The 21720-nt window shown below is 52.0% G+C and overlaps 8 protein-coding genes across 8 annotated transcripts; 4 read left to right on the plus strand and 4 right to left on the minus strand.

Moving 5' to 3' along the window:
- Positions 1 to 105: 105 nt before the first annotated feature.
- Positions 106 to 1812, minus strand: N7477_003338 (J domain-containing protein; the record flags this gene model as incomplete). Its single annotated transcript, XM_056965001.1, has 1 exon — positions 106 to 1812. One exon carries the CDS (start codon positions 1810 to 1812, stop codon positions 106 to 108), a length of 1707 nt encoding a protein of 568 aa, XP_056824954.1.
- Positions 1813 to 4368: 2556 nt separating this feature from the next.
- N7477_003339 (uncharacterized protein) lies at positions 4369 to 5469 on the minus strand (the record flags this gene model as incomplete). The annotated part of the gene is made up of 2 exons (XM_056965002.1): positions 4369 to 5243; positions 5400 to 5469. 2 exons carry the CDS (start codon positions 5467 to 5469, stop codon positions 4369 to 4371), a joined length of 945 nt encoding a protein of 314 aa, XP_056824955.1.
- Positions 5470 to 6309: 840 nt separating this feature from the next.
- Positions 6310 to 7238, plus strand: N7477_003340 (60S ribosomal protein uL13; the record flags this gene model as incomplete). Its single annotated transcript, XM_056965003.1, has 4 exons — positions 6310 to 6330; positions 6431 to 6566; positions 6725 to 7037; positions 7100 to 7238. 4 exons carry the CDS (start codon positions 6310 to 6312, stop codon positions 7236 to 7238), a joined length of 609 nt encoding a protein of 202 aa, XP_056824956.1.
- A 1489-nt stretch (positions 7239 to 8727) lies between these two features.
- Positions 8728 to 10692, plus strand: N7477_003341 (putative AMP-binding domain protein; the record flags this gene model as incomplete). The annotated part of the gene is made up of 6 exons (XM_056965004.1): positions 8728 to 8868; positions 8951 to 9146; positions 9204 to 9650; positions 9701 to 9865; positions 9957 to 10331; positions 10385 to 10692. 6 exons carry the CDS (start codon positions 8728 to 8730, stop codon positions 10690 to 10692), a joined length of 1632 nt encoding a protein of 543 aa, XP_056824957.1.
- Positions 10693 to 11421: 729 nt separating this feature from the next.
- Positions 11422 to 13295, plus strand: N7477_003342 (putative ubiquitin ligase complex F-box protein GRR1; the record flags this gene model as incomplete). The annotated part of the gene is made up of 5 exons (XM_056965005.1): positions 11422 to 11730; positions 11778 to 12152; positions 12216 to 12769; positions 12817 to 12898; positions 12954 to 13295. 5 exons carry the CDS (start codon positions 11422 to 11424, stop codon positions 13293 to 13295), a joined length of 1662 nt encoding a protein of 553 aa, XP_056824958.1.
- A 449-nt stretch (positions 13296 to 13744) lies between these two features.
- N7477_003343 (M28 family metallopeptidase) lies at positions 13745 to 16617 on the plus strand (the record flags this gene model as incomplete). The annotated part of the gene is made up of 2 exons (XM_056965006.1): positions 13745 to 16201; positions 16279 to 16617. 2 exons carry the CDS (start codon positions 13745 to 13747, stop codon positions 16615 to 16617), a joined length of 2796 nt encoding a protein of 931 aa, XP_056824959.1.
- A 953-nt stretch (positions 16618 to 17570) lies between these two features.
- N7477_003344 (uncharacterized protein) lies at positions 17571 to 20035 on the minus strand (the record flags this gene model as incomplete). Its single annotated transcript, XM_056965007.1, has 6 exons — positions 17571 to 18445; positions 18505 to 18679; positions 18761 to 18817; positions 18871 to 18940; positions 18991 to 19919; positions 19967 to 20035. The coding sequence occupies 6 exons, from the start codon at positions 20033 to 20035 to the stop codon at positions 17571 to 17573; spliced, it is 2175 nt and encodes a 724-aa protein (XP_056824960.1).
- A 785-nt stretch (positions 20036 to 20820) lies between these two features.
- N7477_003345 (peroxiredoxin family protein) lies at positions 20821 to 21572 on the minus strand (the record flags this gene model as incomplete). The annotated part of the gene is made up of 5 exons (XM_056965008.1): positions 20821 to 20856; positions 20925 to 21071; positions 21130 to 21290; positions 21353 to 21465; positions 21523 to 21572. The coding sequence occupies 5 exons, from the start codon at positions 21570 to 21572 to the stop codon at positions 20821 to 20823; spliced, it is 507 nt and encodes a 168-aa protein (XP_056824961.1).
- Positions 21573 to 21720: the final 148 nt, after the last annotated feature.

Below are 21720 nucleotides of genomic sequence, written 5' to 3' on the forward strand. Positions count from 1 at the left end.
CAAGGACATATATAGGAAGAAAATGTGCACGGGCGTCATAGCTGATTTAGCTGTCGTTACTTGGATTGTATGAAATGCATAGATGGTCATTATTGAGGGTATGCTTCAAGCATAGGTGGTTCGGCGAGTGGGTGGATGGCGAGTGTATTCATCAGAGTACGGGCTGGAGCGGCTGACACTTTCGGACCGGATCTCACGGGCGTACTTGACGTCTTCGGCACGGGGGCGTGGCGCATATTCCACGTCGCCATGAGGTCTGGATGGTCGCACAGTGCGCACCTCGATGCGGGGCGAGGCCTCAGACTTGTACTGGTAGGTACTTGATCGCCTGGGTGGGCCTCGGGGACGCTCGGGGGAGGTCGAGCGGTATTTCGGTTTAGAGGGCTCGATCACCACCGTGTCGTCGATCTTGTAGCGTGTAGTCGTGGTCTTGGGCGAGGCACCGCGCTGGGGCATCTCGGGTGTGCTGGGACTGGAGTAGCCAGAGTCGTAGCGCTTTGAGGAACGTGAAATTGGTTCTCGCTCGCGAGGTTCACGTTCACGAGATTCACGAGGCTCACGAGGCTCACGAGGCTCACGAATTGGCTCACGAGCCATTTTCTCCAGGATTGGTTCCTCGCGACTGGATCCTTCGCGCTTACGAGTAAAGCCTGCGGCGTTAGCAGTGGCGGCGCGGGTAAACAGTGACGGCCTCATGGATGCCTTATGGGCAGGCGATGTGGCAGTGGTGGGCATCTTGGGTATTTTGAAGTCGTAGCCCCGCGATGACTCCAAGTGCTCGTGAGAATTATGGCGTGAAGAAGACTGATCGCGGGTGGAGCGGGAGGACCGACCCGAGCGCCGTGAAGCACTAGAGTCTGGTTCCGTCGAGTCGTAACCACGGGGTCGCTGTGGAGACCGCGAGGCTCGCGGGACTTCGTTCCTGAGATCGCTGAATGTGCTGCTCCGCTTGTGTTTGCCAGCCTTCATGCTTGTTGGGGATGAGAACCGGTCAGAGTAGTCGTCTTCATCTTCATAGATGCGCTCGCGCCTCCGAGAGGAAGATTCTGCGGGGCGGGATCGTGACTCGCGAGAGTCGCGAGGCTCTCGGGCTTCACGAGACTCATAGGAATCCCGAGTTGTTCTGCGGGTGGCGGCTGGCCTCCTTAGAGGCACGTAGGTGCCAGATTCGCTTGAATCTGACATATCGGATACTACACGCGGGCCGTAAGAGTTGTAGACATCCTCGCGCTTGGCTGAGGCCTGACGCTTGCGATCTCGATCCCGCTGCTTGGCCTTGTCGGCCTGCGTGGCTTTTGCGGTTTCGCGATCATCCTTGGCTGCGCGATAGGTGTTTGGGGGCGCACGAGTCTTGTTCTTGTCTTCGGCTGGCTTTGCCTTTGGCCTTCTAAACTCATTGTCCTTGCGCGACATTGTCCGCGGTTCCTCTGTATATCGCAAGTCCTCATCTAAGAAAACATCCACAGGCACTCGCTCTTCCACGATGTGACCTCCACGCATTTCACGGGAGCTTCCACTCCCGCGTTGCGAATGCATAGCCTCGGACCGCTTGCGATCCAACTCACGCTTGAGTGCAAGTAATTCGACCTTTCTGTCGTAGCGAGTTCGTCGAGTTTCATCTGAAAGCAATTCATAGGCTTGCTGGACCCGTTGAAATTCGTCCTGGGCGGCATTGCGTTGCGATATATCTTGGATCTTGTCGGGGTGGCACTTCAGCACTCGTTTGCGATGGGCGGCGCGGATCTCTGCAAGGGTGGCATCTTTGGCGACCCCCAAGGCCAGATACGGGTCTATATCGGGTGATGAGGACATGATAGACAGGAGTCAACCATACAGAGGTAGTAAGAATTGAATCCCCTGGGAGGGAATTGAGGAGTGGAGTGACCGAGAGAGGGGAGAGGGGAAGAGGCGGTGGAGGGAACGACGTATGTTATGGGCCCCAACTTGATTGCCGGTGCATCCAGAAGGCTCTCGCAGGAACCGGGGATGGGAGGCAAATAATGGGCTTAGAAATAAGTAACCGGGAGATACATTCAGCACGGCCAGACCGACGCTATTCTTTAAGAGAGTAGTGTCGTCCGATGGACCGGATTTGAGGGGGGGGGGATCAGACAAAGTATGAGCCACCTCCAGGTGGCCGAGAAAAACCGAAAGAAGCGATGTCACTGAGCATGCGAGACCGAAATGGAAAAATAAGAAAATAAAATAAAGGGGAAACCGCCACTGAGTGATTTGCAAGTGGCAATGCTTCCCGGAATGCTAAGGGGGATTTGACAAGAAGAAGGAGCTCATACAAATAGAAGCCCCGGGTCTCGCCCATCCATTCTTTCTCAGGGCGCCAGCACCTCGTCACTATCACCTAAACTCAACCCATCTTCCCTCTTGCCGATTTTACTTTGCCTACACTTCCTGAGCCCATTTCCTGGCCTGTGCGTCTCATCCGATTTGCTACCCTGTCCACCAATGACGCCGTGCCTGCGCAGGAGGCATTTTCGCCTTGAAAACAGGAAGCGGGGCGTTCAATCAACACGAGATTATGGGACACTTTGCGGGGCTGGACCATCCGATATTCGTTGTTTGGCTCGTCCTTTCATTTTTCGCGATTAATCCCTATGTAGCTCTCTCAATCTGGTAACCCCATTTCGGTATCCAATGACCTCCCCCCGCATAGGGTGGCCTTTGCCTCCGCCTCGCTGTTCTCTACATGGGCTGCCACAATGTCCCGGGAATGGTCTAGCAGACTGATAGAGATAGGCACTAGAGTCCAGGTACTGATACCGATACGTGACTAGGTGTCGTGCCTGATCCTGAGCCAGACCCGTGGCTCGCGTGGAAACCCCGGGTGCTTCCGTCGACACCTTAATTCGTGGCTGATTCGGCCACGCACTCGTTCCTTCTGCTTGAATCTTTCTGCACCATGGGTCCCTATATATAGAACTCACCGCTTCCCTATCTGCGACGGTGATCACGATTACTCATTCTGACATTATTGACTGCAGGGTCTCTTGCCTCAGATCAGGTCCGAGCTTTATTTTCTGACATTGTACCTAAACTGGGCAGGCATCGCGATCTAGCCGATCTTCTCATCAATGGACCCAGCGCCTAGTGACTACTGTAGTCTGCGAGTCTACTAGAGAGCCAAGTCGTCCAGCTGGCTTTGTCCCACTTTGGACCCATGATCCAACGTGTCTCTGCTCACCTCCAGAATGTTGACCCCTCCCCCCCACCCCGACACGGTTCACTTGCTAGTTTCGGATAGTCTGTCATCTGGTTCCGATCCTGCGGTCCGCGCGGCCTGATCTGTTAATCCACGAACCCATCAGCTGGATTGGAACATGGCAGAGTATTCTGGTGAGGGTAACGACTCGATCGGAAAACAAGATCCTGTCATTTGACGAGATCCGTGGTCCTGGCACTTTCAATCTAGACCGACACACCCTATAATCCATCATCATAATCCTCCGATCCTAGGAAGACCAGTCATGTTGCACAAAGGGTCTCCTCCTGAGCTGGGATCTAGCCTTCTGCGTAAACTCGTCGGATCTGAAAGCCCCTCGGAATATTCAGGATTGGTCCTGGGCCACCTGGACATGCAGGGCTCGAGTATGAACGATCACCGCAAATCCCCCCCCCCCCGCCGCGGCGTCATTGGCATTAGTGTTTCATTTCTGCATCCCCTCAACGTGTCTGGTCCGGTGAAGAATCTTCATGATCGGCCTCGCGTGGGTCGTATCAAGGTGGTGAGAGGCCCGTAGCCTGGTTAGTTCATGGTCGCCTGCCGTTATCCTCACCCATTCACGGCGCGGCTCCAAGCGCCGATGTTTCTGGAATCTGGAATCACAGGGGTCTTTGAGTTCGGTGGATTGCCGTTGCAGATGACTGAAGATGTGATATCACGGTTGGTGAAGCGCCAACTTCGGCTGCGATCTGTCAGATGCGTATTAAGATGCGGGCGCATGGTAATCTGCGGGGTTCTACAAGAGTGGAGATATGCAAGTTGACTTCGAGGCTCTACGGCCAAGGAATGTCATTATCTATCCCTGTACATGAAACTACCTACGGCCGGGCTTCCAAGGATCAACAGCCTCGCAGACCCGCCAGTGCAAAGTGATGTAAGCGTTGACGGCCTTCTCGAATGCTCGGGTCACCAGTCGACAAATCCTTGAACGATCATGCATCAAAGCGTCCAACCACCGTTCAGACGACGGCCAAAGCTCCTCCGGGATCCTGCATGGCAGCAAGCACTGGATCGGTCCCAAGCCACGGCGTGCATGGTAGGACACCTACCTTACTGTGCGGCGATCGATTTGCCCGCGGAAGACGAGTCCTTCGCCAAAGCGAACGCACGGCAGAGAGATCGACTCGAGGTCAGATGCGTTGTGATTCAGCGGCGGCCATATCTTGCCAGACTGGCAGTTCCAAGTCGACCACTATCGGCGCATGGAACCGTTTGCCTCCCCGATGCGGCCAGCTAGTGGCAACGATGGCAGCATTGACGATGCACGTTTCCTTTCTCAGCGTGTGCAGGGCCTGATCGAGCCCATGGGTATCAGCAGCGCTCACAGACGGAGCACAGCCCTGCCCAGAGACCGCTGACACCCCGGATGGTGACATCGGACTGGCAGAGGCCGGCAACGAGCATGAAAATCCCTCGTTGTCCAGGCGTGGGCCCCGTTTATCCGTGAGGTCGACAAGGCTCTGCTTTTTACTTCCAGTGGAAGGCAGAACGCCCCGAGTGAAACCATCGACGCCGTCAGCATCAGGCCTTGCTCTGATAAGCGCGGGCTGCCAGCGGATTATCTCGTAGCCTCGTCCTTCATGCACATGGCCACATATAGCCAACGGTGGCCTGACGCGGTTGAGAGCCCGGCGAAGCGCGTCGCACCCGACGAACTTTCCATTCGGCTTCTGGTCGCAGTGAGAGCGCGGTGGCGTATGCGTCACGATAATGTCGGTGTCCAGGGGTATTGAATCCCAGAGCGCTTTCGCCTTGCTTGATTCGTATCCAAAAGCCCAGTTGCCCTGAAACTGGGAATATGGAGATCCGAACACCTTGAATGATGTCTTTGGGCCATCGGCTCGGGTTAATCGGATGGTAGCTGCCTGGTGTTGAAGCAGTTGGACCGAAGGCTTCCACCTGGTGATAACCTCAACGCATTGTCGTGGATCTTCAAGTTGGTCACCATGAAGGCCCTGCCCGTGCTGTGCATAAAATTCCGGATCTAGCGTAATATCGTGGTTCCCTGTAAGGTGGTGAGTTCAGCAATCGACGAAGCCCTTAGACCGTACGTCGCCCCAGTAATGCCGCGGCGTGTACTACAGCAGCCTCCATTATCTAGCTCATGGAACGCACTCAATCAAGCGCCGTCGGGCATCTGGAGGGGGAAGAGTAGACTGACCAGCCACAATGAGTTTGATTTCAAAGTCGGCCTCGGATATCCAGTCCATTGTCCTGCGGAGCTCAGACATGCTTCCCTTATTAGTCAAATCGCCCGCGTGTATCAGCACATCCCTGCCGGGAGCTTGAACCCTGCCTCGGAGGGGGTATAACCATGGGTATCGGAGACGCAAACAAATCGTGTTTTGCGACGCATGGTTCTTCGCTACTAAGTGGGCATATCGATTCCGGCTATGCGGCTATGCAGGGCTGTCGGTGCTACCCAGTAGCGTCGCGATGAGCGCGAACAATTGGGCTGTTCCAGATCTCATAGGGCGCGAGATTAGGAGTATAGCAAACTGGAGGCAGGTGATGAAGAAAAACATTAAAGGCCTATGGTAGTCTATTAGTCATCGGACCCAGTCTTAGACCACCTGGATACCCGATGATAGAGTGCAAGTCAGATCAAGTGAATAGTGATGAAGGAAGAGATGCAGGTGGATCTGAAGGAGGTATGATCGTTCTCGAAAGAAGGGTAGTATTCGAACACTATCATGTGAATGATCTCGCAGTGCAGCTATAAGAATGAATCTCCGATCCCCTCACACCAGAAATGGCCACTTCAATCTTTCTAGAACAAGGCTGGGCAGCCCTAAAAAAGTGCCCTAGAAAAAGTCAAGTGGATGAACCGCACAAGTGGCTGAATCAGTCAGCAACGTCCAGGCAGTAGTGAACAATCACATGACGTTGATTTTATCATTGGCCCACATTAGGGCTGCGGCCCTCGCCGCTAATCCACACACAGTAGGCCTTCGGGCTCGCTTAGCCCCTTCGCCTGAGATCCATCCGACTTCGTTGTGTGCGTCGACTTGACTCCAACGACAACAACCGCCGACAACCAACCGACATATCCTTCAATCGGTGACTGCAGGATGTCCTCCTTCGAATCAGTGGTGCGTTCCTCATTCCCACTGCACTCTAAGTCGCCAAAATACCACCGTCTTCAAAATGGTGCATTTCGAGATCAAGATCGCTGACTTGGACGCTTTACAGGTCGTCATCGACGGCAAGGGACATCTCCTTGGTCGCCTGGCCAGCACTGTCGCTAAGCAGCTGCTGAACGGCCAGAAGATCGTCGTTGTGAGATGTGAGGCTCTCAACATCTCCGGCGAGTTCTTCCGTGCGAAGCGTACGTTCAAACCCCCGTTCCTCCCATCTATGCCGTGGAAGGAAAAATGTGTTGCGAAAGAAGGAACCGAGACGACTGCGACACAAGACGACACCCACGGCTATGGAAATCACACGTCCCGCGCAGATCGCTAACATTGAATATTTGTCGACGTACAGTCAAGTACCACGCCTACCTCCGCAAGATGACTCGTTTCAACCCCACTCGCGGTGGTCCCTTCCACTTCCGCGCTCCTTCCCGCATCTTCTACAAGGCTGTCCGCGGCATGATGCCCCACAAGACCGCCCGCGGTGCCGCCGCCATGGAGCGCCTCAAGGTCTTCGAGGGTGTCCCCCCTCCCTACGACAAGAAGAAGCGCGTTGTCGTTCCCCAGGCTCTCCGTGTCCTGCGCCTCCGTCCCGGCCGCAAGTACTGCACTGTTGGCCGTCTCAGCCACGAGGTTGGCTGGAAGTACCAGGACGTTGTCTCTCGGTACGTTTTGACTCACATGCCCATGATAACTAAGATAGCAAGTGCTAACAAATTCTCCACAGTCTTGAGGAGCGTCGGAAGGTCAAGAGCAAGGCTTACTACGAGCGCAAGAAGGCCGCTCGCCGTAACCTTGCCAAGGCGGAGCAGGGTGCGAACGTTGACAGCAAGACTAAGAACCAGCTTGCTCAGTACGGCTACTAGATACCTGATGAAGTGCGGCCGGTTGTTGCGAGCGGGTTGGGATTGCGAACGGTTTTGTTTCAGTGAAATTGAACGGCAAGCCGATCGACCTTATTCCATGGCCCCGGGTCTTCTGGCTGTCCTGTGGAATACCACGACTTTGCGGTTGTGACGAACACGGGCTGGCTGGCGGGACTAGGTGCTCTTCGGAAGTTCTCAAAAAGCAGAAAAAACGTCGCGGGATGAAAGGTTGTTCAAAATAGCTGGCTGTTTATCTCGCGCCGTGGCGGTTTAATCCAAAACAAATTTTCAAGAGTTCAACATGATCTTATGATGATGCAGGTTCATCTTCTTCCATACATCTTTTACGTATGTTCCATGCCTCGTCGGCGTAGCTCGTATTCCAGTACAGCACACTTGAATCTACTGCTCTGATGCTCCGTCTGGTACAAGTAGTATCAGAATGGTCTCAGAACGGTCTCATGCACATCACAATTCGTCTCTTCATACTCGGAACTGACGGAATAGTCACTCGTAATGTCTGACCCATTTGATACTCTGGAGGGGCCTGGAGGCTGCTTGTGGAAGGTCTTTTGGAGGGCCTTTGCTCCTTTTCAATGTATTGTTGAAGCACATTTCAACTAACACGCGGGAAGACAAGTCGTTGCTCAAGTGGGATTCACTAGATGATTCCCTTCGTTCGGCAGTAGAGGTGGCCGTCCGGGAGGCCTTTCACTATCTGGGTGAATGTGCAAGCTCGCCCACATGCATGCCTATTCACGTCTTTGCTCAACTACACCCCGACTCGCTGCAAATCCATTTGTAACCCCCTCCATTAATCATAGCGCGGAGGGGACACCAGATTGTGGTTGGTAGCAGCTGTGCTCTAATCTGCGACATGGGATGTCCCGACTCCCCGCATTATCCATAATGGACAGGGTCCTACAGGGTGACCAAGGAATATATGTCCGTGTCCACCATTATTCTGCCAGTTTTGTGTGAACAATCATTGTATGCAGATGTTATAATAATGCGTCGCCTTTTCATCTCTTTCAATTACCTCCTGAACACGGTGTGGCATTGAATTCACTAGCCCTTCTAGCATATCTTTAGGCAGAGCTTCCCACCCTTCCTGTATTATAGGCGCAAGGTCATGATAGCCTACATGTGATGCGTAGGATGCGCATCTAGAAGACACGTGATCCTTTAGCCAATTCCCTAGGTTCTCCTGGGGATTAAGATCGGGCGAAATAGGGGGGTAGTCCATTTCACGTAGTTAATAGAGGAAGAAGCTGAAGTCGTCATGTATAGTAAAATAGGTGGGCGGTCGTAAGGAAGGAACAAAGTCGGTGAACAGACTGGTATGCATTCCGTCTCCCCGTACCCGAAATCCCCGCTCCGAACCTAGGTTAAAGACTAACGCCATTGACCTTCCCCGCATTTCTCCAAGTAAATTCTATCGCCCTTTCCCCCTGTATTTGGTTCTTCAGAATTATCCTGTACCTTGAATATGTCTGGCGTGAAGTCTCGACTGGCTAGCCTGGTTGGCCATTTGGCTGGTTCGACATCGGCTCCCTTCGAGCATCGATACAACCATCATACCCTCTCGCCGACTTTCTTCTTGCCTAGGGCGGCGGCGATTGAACCGGATGTATGTGGCCATTGGAGCTTTCCCGCGGGTGCTATAGCGGCGTTGCGCTTGTATCAAAGACCAGCTGCTGACATCTACATAGGCGGAAGCAGTCTATCACATTACAGCCAACAACAAGATCCTCCACCGGAGTTACAGCGAGCTTGCGGACCGGGCCTGTGGTCTGGCTTATTACTTGAAAAAGCATGGGTTCAAAAGAGTGGGCATTTTGTGTCCAAATACACCGGCATTCCTGGAGTCGATCTTTGGGATCGCCGCTGCAGGGGCTATTAATGTTGGTAAGCATACTCACATCCGTCACGTTGAACTGTAAAATTGACTGGGTTGACCACTAGCTGTCAATTATCGTCTCAAGCATGAAGACATCGCCTACATATTCGAGCATGGAGATGTTGACGTGATCATCGCCGACCAAGAATTTGAGTCGCTGCTGGAGACGTACAGATCACAGCATCCTCAAATCCCCATCATCATCGATACTGACACTGATGCTACGGAGGGGGAATTGACGGGACCTTTTGATCATGCTGTACTCGAAGGGTTGAAGTACGACTTGGAAATCGACGCGCGGGGCTGGGAGGGCCTGGAGAGCCAGGCTGCGGATGAAGAATCCATCATCGCATTGGCATACACCAGTGGAACCACTGCTAAGCCAAAAGGCGTTGAGTTTACCCACCGAGGATGCTACCTAGCGAGTCTCGCGAATGTTATCGAATCTGGTCTCAACTTGGACCGCGGTCGGGCAAAGTATCTCTGGACATTGCCCATGTTTCATGCAATGGGTGCGTGGATTCCTACAAGGAACCAAGACTGCTTCTAACATGTGCAATAGGATGGACATTCCCATGGGCTGTGACTGCGGTCCGTGGTACTCACTACTGTTTACGCAAGATTGACTATCCACAAATTTGGAGACTCCTCAAAGAAGAGCGTATCACCCATTTCAACGCAGCACCAACCGTCAATACCCTCCTCTGCAACTCTGAAGAGGCTGAAAGTCTTCCTAACCCCGTTCGCGTTACGGTAGCAGCCAGCCCCCCCTACACCTCATCTGTTTGAACAAATGACAAATTTCAACCTGCATCCAGTCCATGTCTATGGCATGACCGAGACTTACGGCCCTATTACCAAGGGATACTATCTACCGCAGTGGGACCAAATGCCCCTGAAAGAAAAGTACCAGAAGATGGCCCGACAAGGCCATGGTTTCATCACTAGTCTTCCCGTGCGGGTGATCAAGACCGAAGTGCCCGAGGGAACGGTCATCGATGTTACGCGCGATGGCAAGGAGATCGGCGAAATTGTCTTCGTTGGTAATATCTGTGCTCGAGGTTACTTCAAGGACCCCGAGGCTACCCGCAAGCTATTCTCGGGCGGCGTACTTCATTCGGGAGATTTAGCTGTTTGGCACCCCGATGGTGCTATTCAAATTCTCGACCGAGCTAAGGATATCATTATTAGTGGTATGTCAGCTAGTGGTGTTCTAGGAGATTCTGATCATTGCTGACCAAGACAGGTGGCGAAAATATATCTTCCGTGGCACTAGAGTCTATGCTAGCAACCCATCCGGACATCCTCGAGGCGGGTGTTGTTGCTGTTCCTGACACTCACTGGGGAGAACGTCCGAAAGCATTTATCACGGTCAAAGGAGGCAAACACATCATGGGGCAAGATGTCATTGATTGGGCCCGAAATCACAGTGGAATCAGCAAGTTCATGATTCCGCGCGAGGTGCAGATAGTCGAAGAGTTGCCTAAAACCAGTACGGGTAAGATTCGGAAGAATGTGCTGCGTGAATGGGTGAAGGAGCCGAGAGGCAACTGAGATATAGAGCTGAGGAATGTAGTGGAATATCCGTTGTATATAGATGGAGGATGAATGAGGTAATACCTTTTTTTGTGGGGCTCGGATCATCCAAGACTTTCACGGGACCGCGTCAAAAGACCTCGAGGTCACCCAGTAGACATATCTTTCAAACAGCGTGAAAAGCCCTCACTTCTGCTCCGCTCTTCTTCTCCAAAGCTCTAGTGCTATTTTGGTCCAGCACTTCGAGGGTCGCATCTTATCACATCGATAAGCTGAGCTTGGCGCCCACTCCGCGCTTGTGAGACTGGATCGCCTCATCCCCCTCCATTTGCCGCCTAGATCCTCCATCCTGCACCTTTACCCCCCCCTGGGATCGTGAAAGGGTTGAAGTATTTGTTGAATTTGCTCAAATTCACTTCTGCTAGCCCCCTCTGAACCGTCAAACACTCGCAATTTTCGTGCGACTGAGCGTTCTCAACTCACCCTCCATCCTTCATCATTCACCTTCCACCCGCGCATGACCTTCCGCCCACTTCCCTGAAGAAATCCGTCACCTCTTGAGACTCCCGACCAACCTACCCGCAAAGCTCTTGTCTTACCTCGTCCTACTCGTCCGAGCGGTTTCTCGCCTCTCGTATAACCACCACCTATGCAAACGTCATCTCGGGAGTGATGAGATTTCAACCCTACGATAACCTCAGAAGAAAATCGGACAGGACTATAGACCTCGAATCATCATCGGCTAAGATGCCTCGTCCTCTTCCTCGGGCTCGCGTGTCGAGTGAAGCCCCCTCGGAAACATCCTCCTCGACGTCACCGGAACGAGCCGCAGACGATGACACCGACTTCTTCATGGCCCAGGCCAACGACTCGCAATCTTCGATCGGTATCACCAATTTCCGCGATTCCCACGTGCAGAGTAGTCGATCGGCTCCTGTGCCTCCGATCGGGCGCCTCCCGCCCGAGATCTTGATCGCCATCTTCTCCAAGCTCGTCTCACCCTCGACATGCGAAACTGCATGCTCGTGTGTCGCAACTGGGCTTCAAACTCAGTGGGTATTTTATGGCACCGCCCGTCTTGCAATAACTGGGATAATTTGAAGAGCGTGACCTCAACTCTTGGGGCGCCGGATAGTCTCTTCACCTATGGGGATCTGATCAAGCGACTCAATCTCTCGGCCCTAACCGAGGAGGTCAGCGATGGCACGGTCGCGCCATTCACACAGTGCAAGCGCGTTGAGCGCTTGACCTTGACGAATTGCTCTAAGCTTACGGACAAAGGGGTGTCGGAGCTTGTAGAGGGCAATCGGCATCTACAGGCGCTGGATGTCTCTGAGCTGCGCGAGTTAACCGATCACACTCTTTACGCGGTTTCTCGTAACTGCCCGCGATTGCAGGGCCTGAATATCACAGGCTGCTCCAAGGTGACCGACGACTCGCTACTGATCATATCGCAAAATTGCCGCCAGATCAAGAGGGTATGTGTAATTTCCATGAGGGTCTTCAAGATCGAGTTGACTAATAATTTTGTTCTTTCTTAGTTAAAACTCAATGGTGTTTCTAATGTTACGGATCGGTCAATCATGTCTTTCGCAGATAATTGCCCGGCCATCCTGGAGATCGATTTGCACGACTGTAAACTCGTCACTAGCCCATCAGTAACGGCACTGATCACCACGCTCCGCCACCTCCGAGAACTCCGCCTTGCTCATTGCACGGAGATTAATGATTCGGCCTTCATGAACTTGCCCGAGCGCATCACCTTTGACAGTCTGCGAATCCTTGATATGACAGCCTGTGAGAATGTCAAGGACGATGCCATTGAGCGAATCGTGAACGCTGCTCCTCGACTACGAAATTTGGTATTGGCGAAGTGCCGCTTCATCACAGATCGCTCAGTGCAGGCTATTTGCCGATTGGGCAAAAACCTCCACTATGTGCATCTTGGCCACTGCTCAAACATCACTGACACGGCAGTCATTCAACTCATCAAATCTTGCAATCGCATTAGATATATCGATCTGGCTTGCTGCAATCGCTTGACCGATATAAGTGTGCAGCAGTTGGCCAGTTTGCCTAAGCTGCGTCGTATCGGGTTGGTCAAATGTCAGGCTATCTCGAACCAAAGTATCCTAGCTTTAGCTCATCCCCTCGAACAAATCACCCGATGGTTAGCAACCTGGAGCGTGTGCACCTGAGCTACTGTGTTGGGCTGAACATGGACGTAAGTGAACCTAGCCAGCTCTTCCATTTCTCTATACACTGACTTGCTTCCCTAGGGCATTCGACCTCTGATCAACAATTGCCCGCGACTCACTCACTTGAGCTTGACTGGCGTACCGGCTTTCATGGAAGACAACCTTACTGCTTTCTGCCGGGAAGCTCCTCCAGAGTTCACGCAGCAACAAAGAGACGTCTTCTGCGTCTTTAGTGGCGAGGGCGTGACACGACTCCGCGAGTACCTGAACCGGGACATCGGAACGACGCGAGGAGAGACAGAGGCCACGATGTACGATGACGACGAAGAGCTAGACGAAGATGAAGGCCAGGTGACGGGACTGATGCATGCGACAGACCTCAATGATGAAGATTATATCGACGTCGGGCCTCTCAACGAATGAACTACGATACCCCCTCTCCTTTGCTGCATTTCTCCGTCCATGACACAGGAGGCCTCCAGTTCTGATCTGTTACCCCCTTGCTATGTTTTGTTTTTGTGCCATGCTCCTCGGCCCATCCCATCTACTCCGGCGGCCCGGGTCAGGATCAGGTGCAAGCTTTCATATTTCTACCCATATGAGCGAAAGATTACCCTCTGCCCTTTGGCGTCTATTATCCAGGGAATGCATTCTGCGAAAGCGATAACAGTTTACCGTTGTATGAATTATTTATGAGAAATTACACACCATTTATTCCTCGGACCAAAATTGCCTAGGGGTGGTGATGCAATAGCGAATGTAGTTGTAGATTACGGAGCCCGTGCAAGGCTACCCGTAAAACCAAAAGCTCCCCCCGCATTCTCCAACGCAACCTCAACTTTCCCATCCCTCGGCTGCCCACCCCCTCGGCGATGGCTTTTCTCAAAGCCAGAAACCCTCTGGCCTTTACGCCGTGGCCAGTCACCATAATAACGACCGTGGTGTACCTGGCGCTGATCATTCCCGTCCTCGTTATCCATCTCAACGTCCCGGCCGCTCCGCGAACCAGCCCCCATGGCTTGAACCTCACAGAAGCATGGCAGGACCTTCAGACTCTGACCAGGGGTTTCCATCCGTACAACTCTCGCCGGAATGACCAGGTGCGCGACTGGCTGCTAGAGCGCATTGACGCGATCAAAATCGCGTCAGCAGAATACGTGACCTCCGAGAAACAGCCGGAGGTCTTCGTCTTCGACGACATGACCTCGAACCTGACTTCCAACGATGCCCGAACTGGTGTCTATTTCGAGGGAACCAACATCTTGGTCTACATTCGTGGATGGGAAGATAAGAAAGATAACTGGTGGGAGGTGCCTGGCAAGGTGCCCGCTGGTAAAGGCGGAGTGCTGGTCAACGCGCACTACGACAGTGTGTCGACCGGATACGGCGCCACAGATGATGGGGTCGGTGTTGTGACATGCCTGCAGTTGCTCAAATACTTCACTGTGCCGGAGAACGCCCCACGCCGCGGCTTGGTGGTGCTCTTCAACAATGGCGAAGAGGACTATCTAAATGGTGCTCGGGCGTACAGCCAGCACCCACTGGCGAAATTTGCCCATACGTTCCTAAATCTTGAAGGCGCTGGCGCTGGTGGCCGTGCGACTTTGTTCCGAAGTTCGGATACCGAGGTCACCCAGGCCTATGCGAAATCACCGCATCCGTTCGGATCTGTGTTGAGCGCCAATGGCTTTGATAAAATCGGTAGCCAGACGGATTATGTTGTTTTTGAGGGAATGATGGGGCTGCGTGGACTGGATATTGCCTTTTATGAGCCAAGGGCTCGGTATCATACTGATCAGGACGATGCCCGGCATACGAGCATTGATTCGATCTGGCATATGCTATCGGCTGCTGTTGCGACGACCGAAGGACTTGTTTCTGATTCCACAGATCGGTTTGATGGTCACCTCCACGATGACGATTCTGTTCCAAGCGGAACCGGCTCCCCGGCTGTTTGGTTCGATCTCTTCGGTAGTGCATTTGCTGTGTTCCAGGTACACACTCTCTTTGCGCTGTCGGTGACTATGTTGATAATAGCGCCGTTGACGTTGCTCATCACGAGCGTGGCCCTTTCCAAGGCTGACAAGATGTATCTGTTCCGATCTGCGGCGAAAGTTGATGGGAGTGAGGAGAGGGTTGCGCTTCGTGGTCTTCGAGGATTCTTCCGGTTTCCGTTCCTGCTCGGCGTTCCCACAGCAGTGACTATTGGCTTAGCTTACCTGTTGACCAAGGTGAACCCCTACATCGTGCATAGCAGCGCCTATGCAGTGTGGAGCATGATGATTTCTGCCTGGATCTTCTTGGCTTGGTTTGTGTCTCGCGTGGCCGACTTCGCACGACCATCAGCATTCCACCGGGTGTATACCTGGACCTGGCTGTTTGTTCTTGCATGGGCTCTGATGGTGGTTGCTACTGTCTATGAGAGAGAGGAAGGGCTTGGCGGCGGCTATTTTGTGTTCTTCTACTTCGTTGGCACCTTCCTGGCGACCTGGATCTCCTATCTTGAGCTCTTCTCTCTGCCAACTAAAGCAGATTACACTGCTCAATTTGCACTGGGCTCTCGTCCCAGCACGTATGGTAGCCGACTCGGCACTGCGGCTGGGGATGAACACCATGATGACGATGAGGAGCCAACTGAACAAACATCACTGCTGCATAGCCGCCAGCGTACTACGTTTGCAAATTATGTCAATGTCTCGGGAGATCATGCATCTGATCCCGAAGAGGAAGCGGAAGAACAAGATCCAAACGTCTACGGAAATGAACAAACATGGAGTGCATCAATGCCATCGTGGACCTGGGTCCTTCAGCTTCTGCTAACTGCCCCCATCATCCTTACCCTGGTTGCCCCAATCGCTCTGCTGCTCTCCAGCGCCTTCTACCAAACTGGTCAAGATGGTAACCCAGCATTGTTTGTGTACATTGCAATTGCCAGCCTGACCACGATGATCTTTGCCCCCATGTTGCCATATATCCACCGCTATACATACCACATCCCATTCTTCCTGTTCTTCGTCCTGATCGGCACAGTCATCTACAACTGCATTGCTTTCCCCTTCTCCAACTCCAACCGCGTGAAGTTGTACTTCTCTCAGCAAGTTGATCTAGACCGAGGAAATACTACCGCCTCTCTTACCGGCGTATACCCTTTCGTGGCGGACGTGGTCCGGGGCCTTCCAAGTTCGGGTGGCCAGACTGAGTGCTACCCTTGGCTCAAGCGCACACAATGTGCCTGGGCCGGCCCGGAACCCCACGTTGTTCCCGAGCCATCCTCTCCCTCCCCGGATTGGGTTGCATACAGCATCTCCTACCCCGAGAACAGCGCCTCAGTGCGTTTTGATATCTCAGGCTTGAACACCCGCGCCTGTCGTATCACCATGAACCGTCACCTGATCACTAACTTTAGCGTGGTTGGCTCCTCCCCCCCGATCCTCGTTTCTTGCACCCTGCCTCAGATGGCATGCAGGAGATTCGCTTGTGGAGCCGAACCTGGGATGGAAATTGGACCGTGGATGTCAATTTCTCCAAGCATCCCGAAGAGATCGAGGAATCGTCTATCAAGGGGCGTGTGTCTTGTCTCTGGAGCGACAACAACACACCCGGACTGATTCCTGCTCTGGACGAGGCTAGACAATATGCACCGGCCTGGGTGGCCCTAAGCAAGATGTCTGATGGACTAGTCGAGGGATATCGGGAGTTTGAGCTTGTCCGTGGAGAGTCCGGATGGAAGCAGGCTGCCAACTAACATTTTCTTCAATGGTCTTGCGGCATTCTGTTCTCTTTCATTTTTTAATCCTTCCATTTTTACTCTGGGCCTGGCTGTCTGCTATACCTCGTCTATCCCAAAGCGTAGTGCGCTACTTAGCAAAATCATCAGCTTATTCCATCCCAAAATTCTACTGATTCAAATAACCTCAACATAAAAAACAATCCTCAACCTCTCAACAATTGTCCTCGCATCATCGAACGAAGCCTCAAAGCTCTTGAGTCTGGAACTGCCTAATCTCATGTCCAGGAGTAACTTGAATCATCATACCACGTTTGACATGCCTCCTCAGCACCTCCCTGTGCATTGGCAAAGTTTCCATATCAGGCTCATACACCCCGTCTTCGCCAGAGAAATAGGGTCTAGGTCCTGATCCAATTCGTCCCAGGGCAAACCAGCGAGCGCGTCCTTCAATCAACAGTTTTTGTGACCCTGTGTCGCGAGCGGGGTGTGCCTTTGCATTTGCGAAACCACAAGTCATGCGCCGCCCACAAAACACCAGATCTTGTATACTATCTTGCGTCGAGAAGATTATTGAAGCCGTCTAGGGGGGGTTGAAATTGTCCAGCGAGGAGAATAGGTTATATTAAGGCCCATGGTAATCTTGAAGTAAACATCAGGAATAAATTAGCTCGATTGGATGATACCTCTAGCTATCAATTCCAGGCCGAGGATTGTAAGGCTCACAATCGGAGCCTGTATTAAATAGTCAAGCTTATGTAGATCGGTAGTAAATCTGAGAATCAAAGAGTGTATTCACTGATAATGTTAGACTTGACAGTTCAGCTCTGTACCTGTCCAATTTACAAGCACGACTGTCGTAAGTCCCGCCGGTATACTACTTATAATTCTGATTCCTAGTCACAGCAAGGAAAGAAAGCGACCAAAGTTGCCGAATATCAGATTCTAGAAGCGGTTAGCGGATATAGATCTCATATATCCGTCGAGGAAAGAGAGAGGGAAATACCAGTCTGGCTCCCACCTCCAGGCGGAGGAATAACACCCAGTGGAGTTACCTGGAACCCACCATCACGATAAACCCACGACCACACTTCCTGCGAAAGCTGATCCTGAACCCCCTCGATCGAGTCCCAAAGAACATTATAGGCCTCTTTCACATTCCCATAGACGGAGTCATCGGTACAGAAATCAGGTACGCGCATCGCAGCCTTTTTCACGGAGGAAATTGAAAAGTTGGCTGAAACCTCGCATCGACCTAACTGCATCTCCAAGCCTTTGGCCATCATTGCGAGTGGCCAAGACCAAATGACTGTGCCGTGGTATGCGCCTGTCGTCCAGTTCTGCGCGTAGACTGGATTCCCGCCAAAGGCCGGATTGGCTACTACCATACCGGCGGAGGTCATGAGGCCAGCTGGGAATGTGCGGCGGATGTTAGTGGCGGAGTTATTGAGGAAAGATGTGAGTTGGGCGTCATTTGTTGTGTTGAGTAGGAAATGGCGGAAACAATCGTCTGTGTTCATGACTTGGACTTGAGTTAGATTGTTGTTGCCGTCCAGGGATAGAGCGTGGAAGACGACGTCTGTATCAATGGTTGAGGACTGGTCCGGTCCTGCAAAAGAAGTATTGGCGTAGGATTGAACGAGAGATCGTGCTTTTCCTTGCGGTATGGTGACTTCGAAGAAAGAGAGTGTTTTGTCTTCCCAGATCTGAGCGTAAGTATCTGCCAGTTGGGCCCAGCTTGAATGGCCGGGATAAATGCCGTGTCGAGAGAGGGAGGCGATGGAGCGTAGAGCTGCGGGGACGAGGGCTGTGTTGACGTCGTAGGGAATGCGGCCCCCTCCAATACCTGTCGCATTATCAGTTTGTTGAGTACAGTCGGTGAAATGAAAGGTGCATGATATGTACCGTATGTGCTGTCTCTCCATTCTCCAACAATCTGTCCGTCTTTTAGATGGATCAGATTTTCTTTGACCTGATTATGGGCAAAGGGTCCTGTAAGATGCATAATTCTGGCCGCGTTTATTGTTGCCAGCTGTCCCAGGTCAAGTTCTGGTTCGCTTCGTTGATGTTCGATGACATGCTGGAAAGCATGTTAAGTAACGTACAGCAATTGAGGATTGTCAGCTTACTTGAGGAATGTAGAAACTCTGGTTTGCCCAACTGGGTTTTGCAAAAAGTATTTCTCCATCAAGATGGGCAGGTAATAGTCCGAGTCAATCTATGTCTAGCGTGAGACACTTTTCTTTGACAAAACTTGTTGAGACAACGAACCATTTTGTAATCACAAATCATAGCATTGCTGGTAATATTATCTTGAAGATTCGTCCAAGTTGCATAGTCACTGCGGGTTATCAGCAAAGTCGACTTGAACAGAATCAGGGCAAAACGCACCCAATTGTTTCCTCGTGACAAACACTGCCATCCGTACGATTTATTCTCTCTAGGACCGAACCGATGACTGCCTCCATAGAACTGCCATTTCCACTACTGAGCACAGGCTCCAATAGTAATGCCGAGATCATGGAGTCGCGCCCGAAGTACGTCAAAAATCGCCAGGCACCTGCAAGGAGTTTCTCCGAGTATGCCAGAAACGAGAGCGCGGTTGTCTGGTCCGGCATTTGTGTGGTCAAGTTTGCTGATTGCTCGTTCAGTGCTGCACTTGCTTTAAGCTGGGACAGCTGTGGGTAGTTCATCTCTGCCGTGAAAAGGTAGTCGCCCGCTAAGAAGTTGACAGTCTTGTTAGATATAGTCACTTTGCTGTCGGTACCATTGGGGCTGAAACGGAGCAGCGTTGACGTGGTATTGTCCAGCCAAAGTCGTTGAAGCGTGACGCTGCCATCGCTATCTGAAGTAAATCTGATGGCGTTCTGAATCTCCGGATAGAGAATGCCAGGACCCTCGGTAAAATCTCGGATCGTGCGAATACTTCCCAAGATGGGAACCGTCAGTGTAGCCGAAGAATTGAAGCGTAAAATACCTTGTATACCCACACTGGGATACTGATTTCCATCTAAAGGGGCAGTGTAGACAGGACTCAAGGGCTGATTATCAGTGGAGTTAATGAGTTCAAGGGAGAGCGATCCATTGACGCCACTTTGAGGCGCGAAGAATGCGCAAACACCGCTGTTGCCAGCAGGCCATGCCACAATGAGTCGAGGGCCAATAATTGAGAGATTGCTGTCTGGTAGTGGGCTAGTGATCACAGCCTGTGCGGCGACGTTGCAGTCCGAGTAGAAGAAGTTGTCGTAGGGTGGGTCACTAAGTGACAACGTTGAGACTGCATCAGTACATGCTGGGGCCTCAGTGCGCGCAGCGATAGTCTCCAGGGAATTAGTGAGTGTAGGTCGTTGTTCAAAGAGCCACTTACGCGGACGTCACCACTTGCTGCAGACACAGCGACACTCGCCAGCAGAGTCAGTTTCAGTAGACTGGCCATGATGCCCTAATAGACAGATGAACAGATTGGCATGAGTGCTGGATGCGGGAGATAGAGACTTATGTAGCCATCAGGTATGGTTGCATCGATGTGGTAGCACAAATATCGACCTTCCTGATGAAGCTCAACTAAACGAAAGCCGGGCCGCTTCCCCACGGGGATGTGGAGAAAGAAACGTTCCAAGGTTTATGGTTCCCGATATTTCTCCGTCGACACCGATGCCGATCTTGAATCCAATTTTATACCCGAAGTCGGCTCAAAACCGACCTTGACCAGGAACCCAACTATTTGTCGTGGGTTTTCAAGTATCTCGGCAGCAGCAACTATACCCGTCGCTGTGAACAGTATAAAATGAGCCTTTCGCCACAGCTTCAAGTTATTTCCAACTATAAGTATAGCCGAATTCCAGAATTGCGACGCCTGGACCATGAATGGCCTCTAGCACTGTCTCTCTAGTTGAAAATGAAAATGGTGAAAAATTCCGTTCGATACCAGATACTCGCAGTTCATTGAAAGCCTGGACTGTGCCACTCGGCAGCTTTCTGCATGAGTATTTTTGTCGTTTTGGGCACCGGGTTGAGTTTATCTTTCTCCGTCAACTTTTAATATGGAATCAGCATCCTCGCGTAACAATCTACGAAGATCGCTAAACGAAATCACTGGCGGTACATCTATTCTCTATTCTCAGTCATACGAGTGAATCTGACACCTTCAGTAATCTTGCTGTGTCAAATTAGATCTCAATTGAACTGCTGAGCGACCAGAGTGATGCCATATGACGTCATTTAAAGCGAAGCAAGCACAGCATCAGCGCCAGACTTCTGTATAGTCCAAAAGTATATTAGCATTTCAATCCCGCGTATACTGAGCTGACATATCGGTCTCTTACCTTGACAGCACCCCTCTCGGTCTCGATCTGAGCGTAAGTAACTTTGCCGTGGTCGATAACAATGGCATACCGGCCAGTGCGACCCGAGGCGTCGTCAGCCCATCCAATGCTCTTGGAGAACTTTGCATCGGGGTCAGAGAGGAAGAGCTGCGTAGAAAGAGTGAGTCTCTGCCTCATTGAAAAAATTATGACAGGGGGTACTCACAATGTTGTCGCGCACCCCGTTCACCTTGCCCCAAGCGCTCATCACAAAGGGATCGTTGAAGGCGAGGACTGCGACGATATCTACGCCCTTCTCCTTCAGCTTGGGCAGGTTCTGAATGTAGCCCGGGACGTGATTGACGGAGCAAGTGGGGGTAAAGGCGCCTGTGCCGCAGTGGGTTGTTTAGTTGATGATTTGCTACCAGCGTCAGGTAGTGGAAACTTACCGGGAACCGAGAAAAGGACGACCTTCTTGTCAGCCCACTCCTTGGACGCATGATAGTTGATTGGCATTCCGCATGAAGAGACATCACTGCTTTCTTCGGACCATGGGATGTACCTGTTCGCAATCAGCCATGAGCTGCATTCACATTAGCATTTCTGGTGTTCCTCTTACTGGAAGGTCACATCACTGGGGAAAGTGTCACCAGGCTGGAGGGTAGTCATAATGGGCAATACTGTCTGGAGATTGTTGAGAAAGTGAGGTGTTTCCGAGCAGAAGAGCTTCAATGTTTGGCGGGGACAGTGCGGGGCAGGCCGTGATATGTAAGCGTTCCGTGGCTACCTTGTGGGTGAAGGAGCGGAGTCCGCCGAT

This window comes from Penicillium maclennaniae (assembly GCF_028827695.1).
Source record: "Penicillium maclennaniae strain IBT 15551 chromosome Unknown utg000003l:1.0-5670915.0:1.0-5674809.0, whole genome shotgun sequence".
NCBI lineage: Eukaryota > Fungi > Ascomycota > Eurotiomycetes > Eurotiales > Aspergillaceae > Penicillium > Penicillium maclennaniae.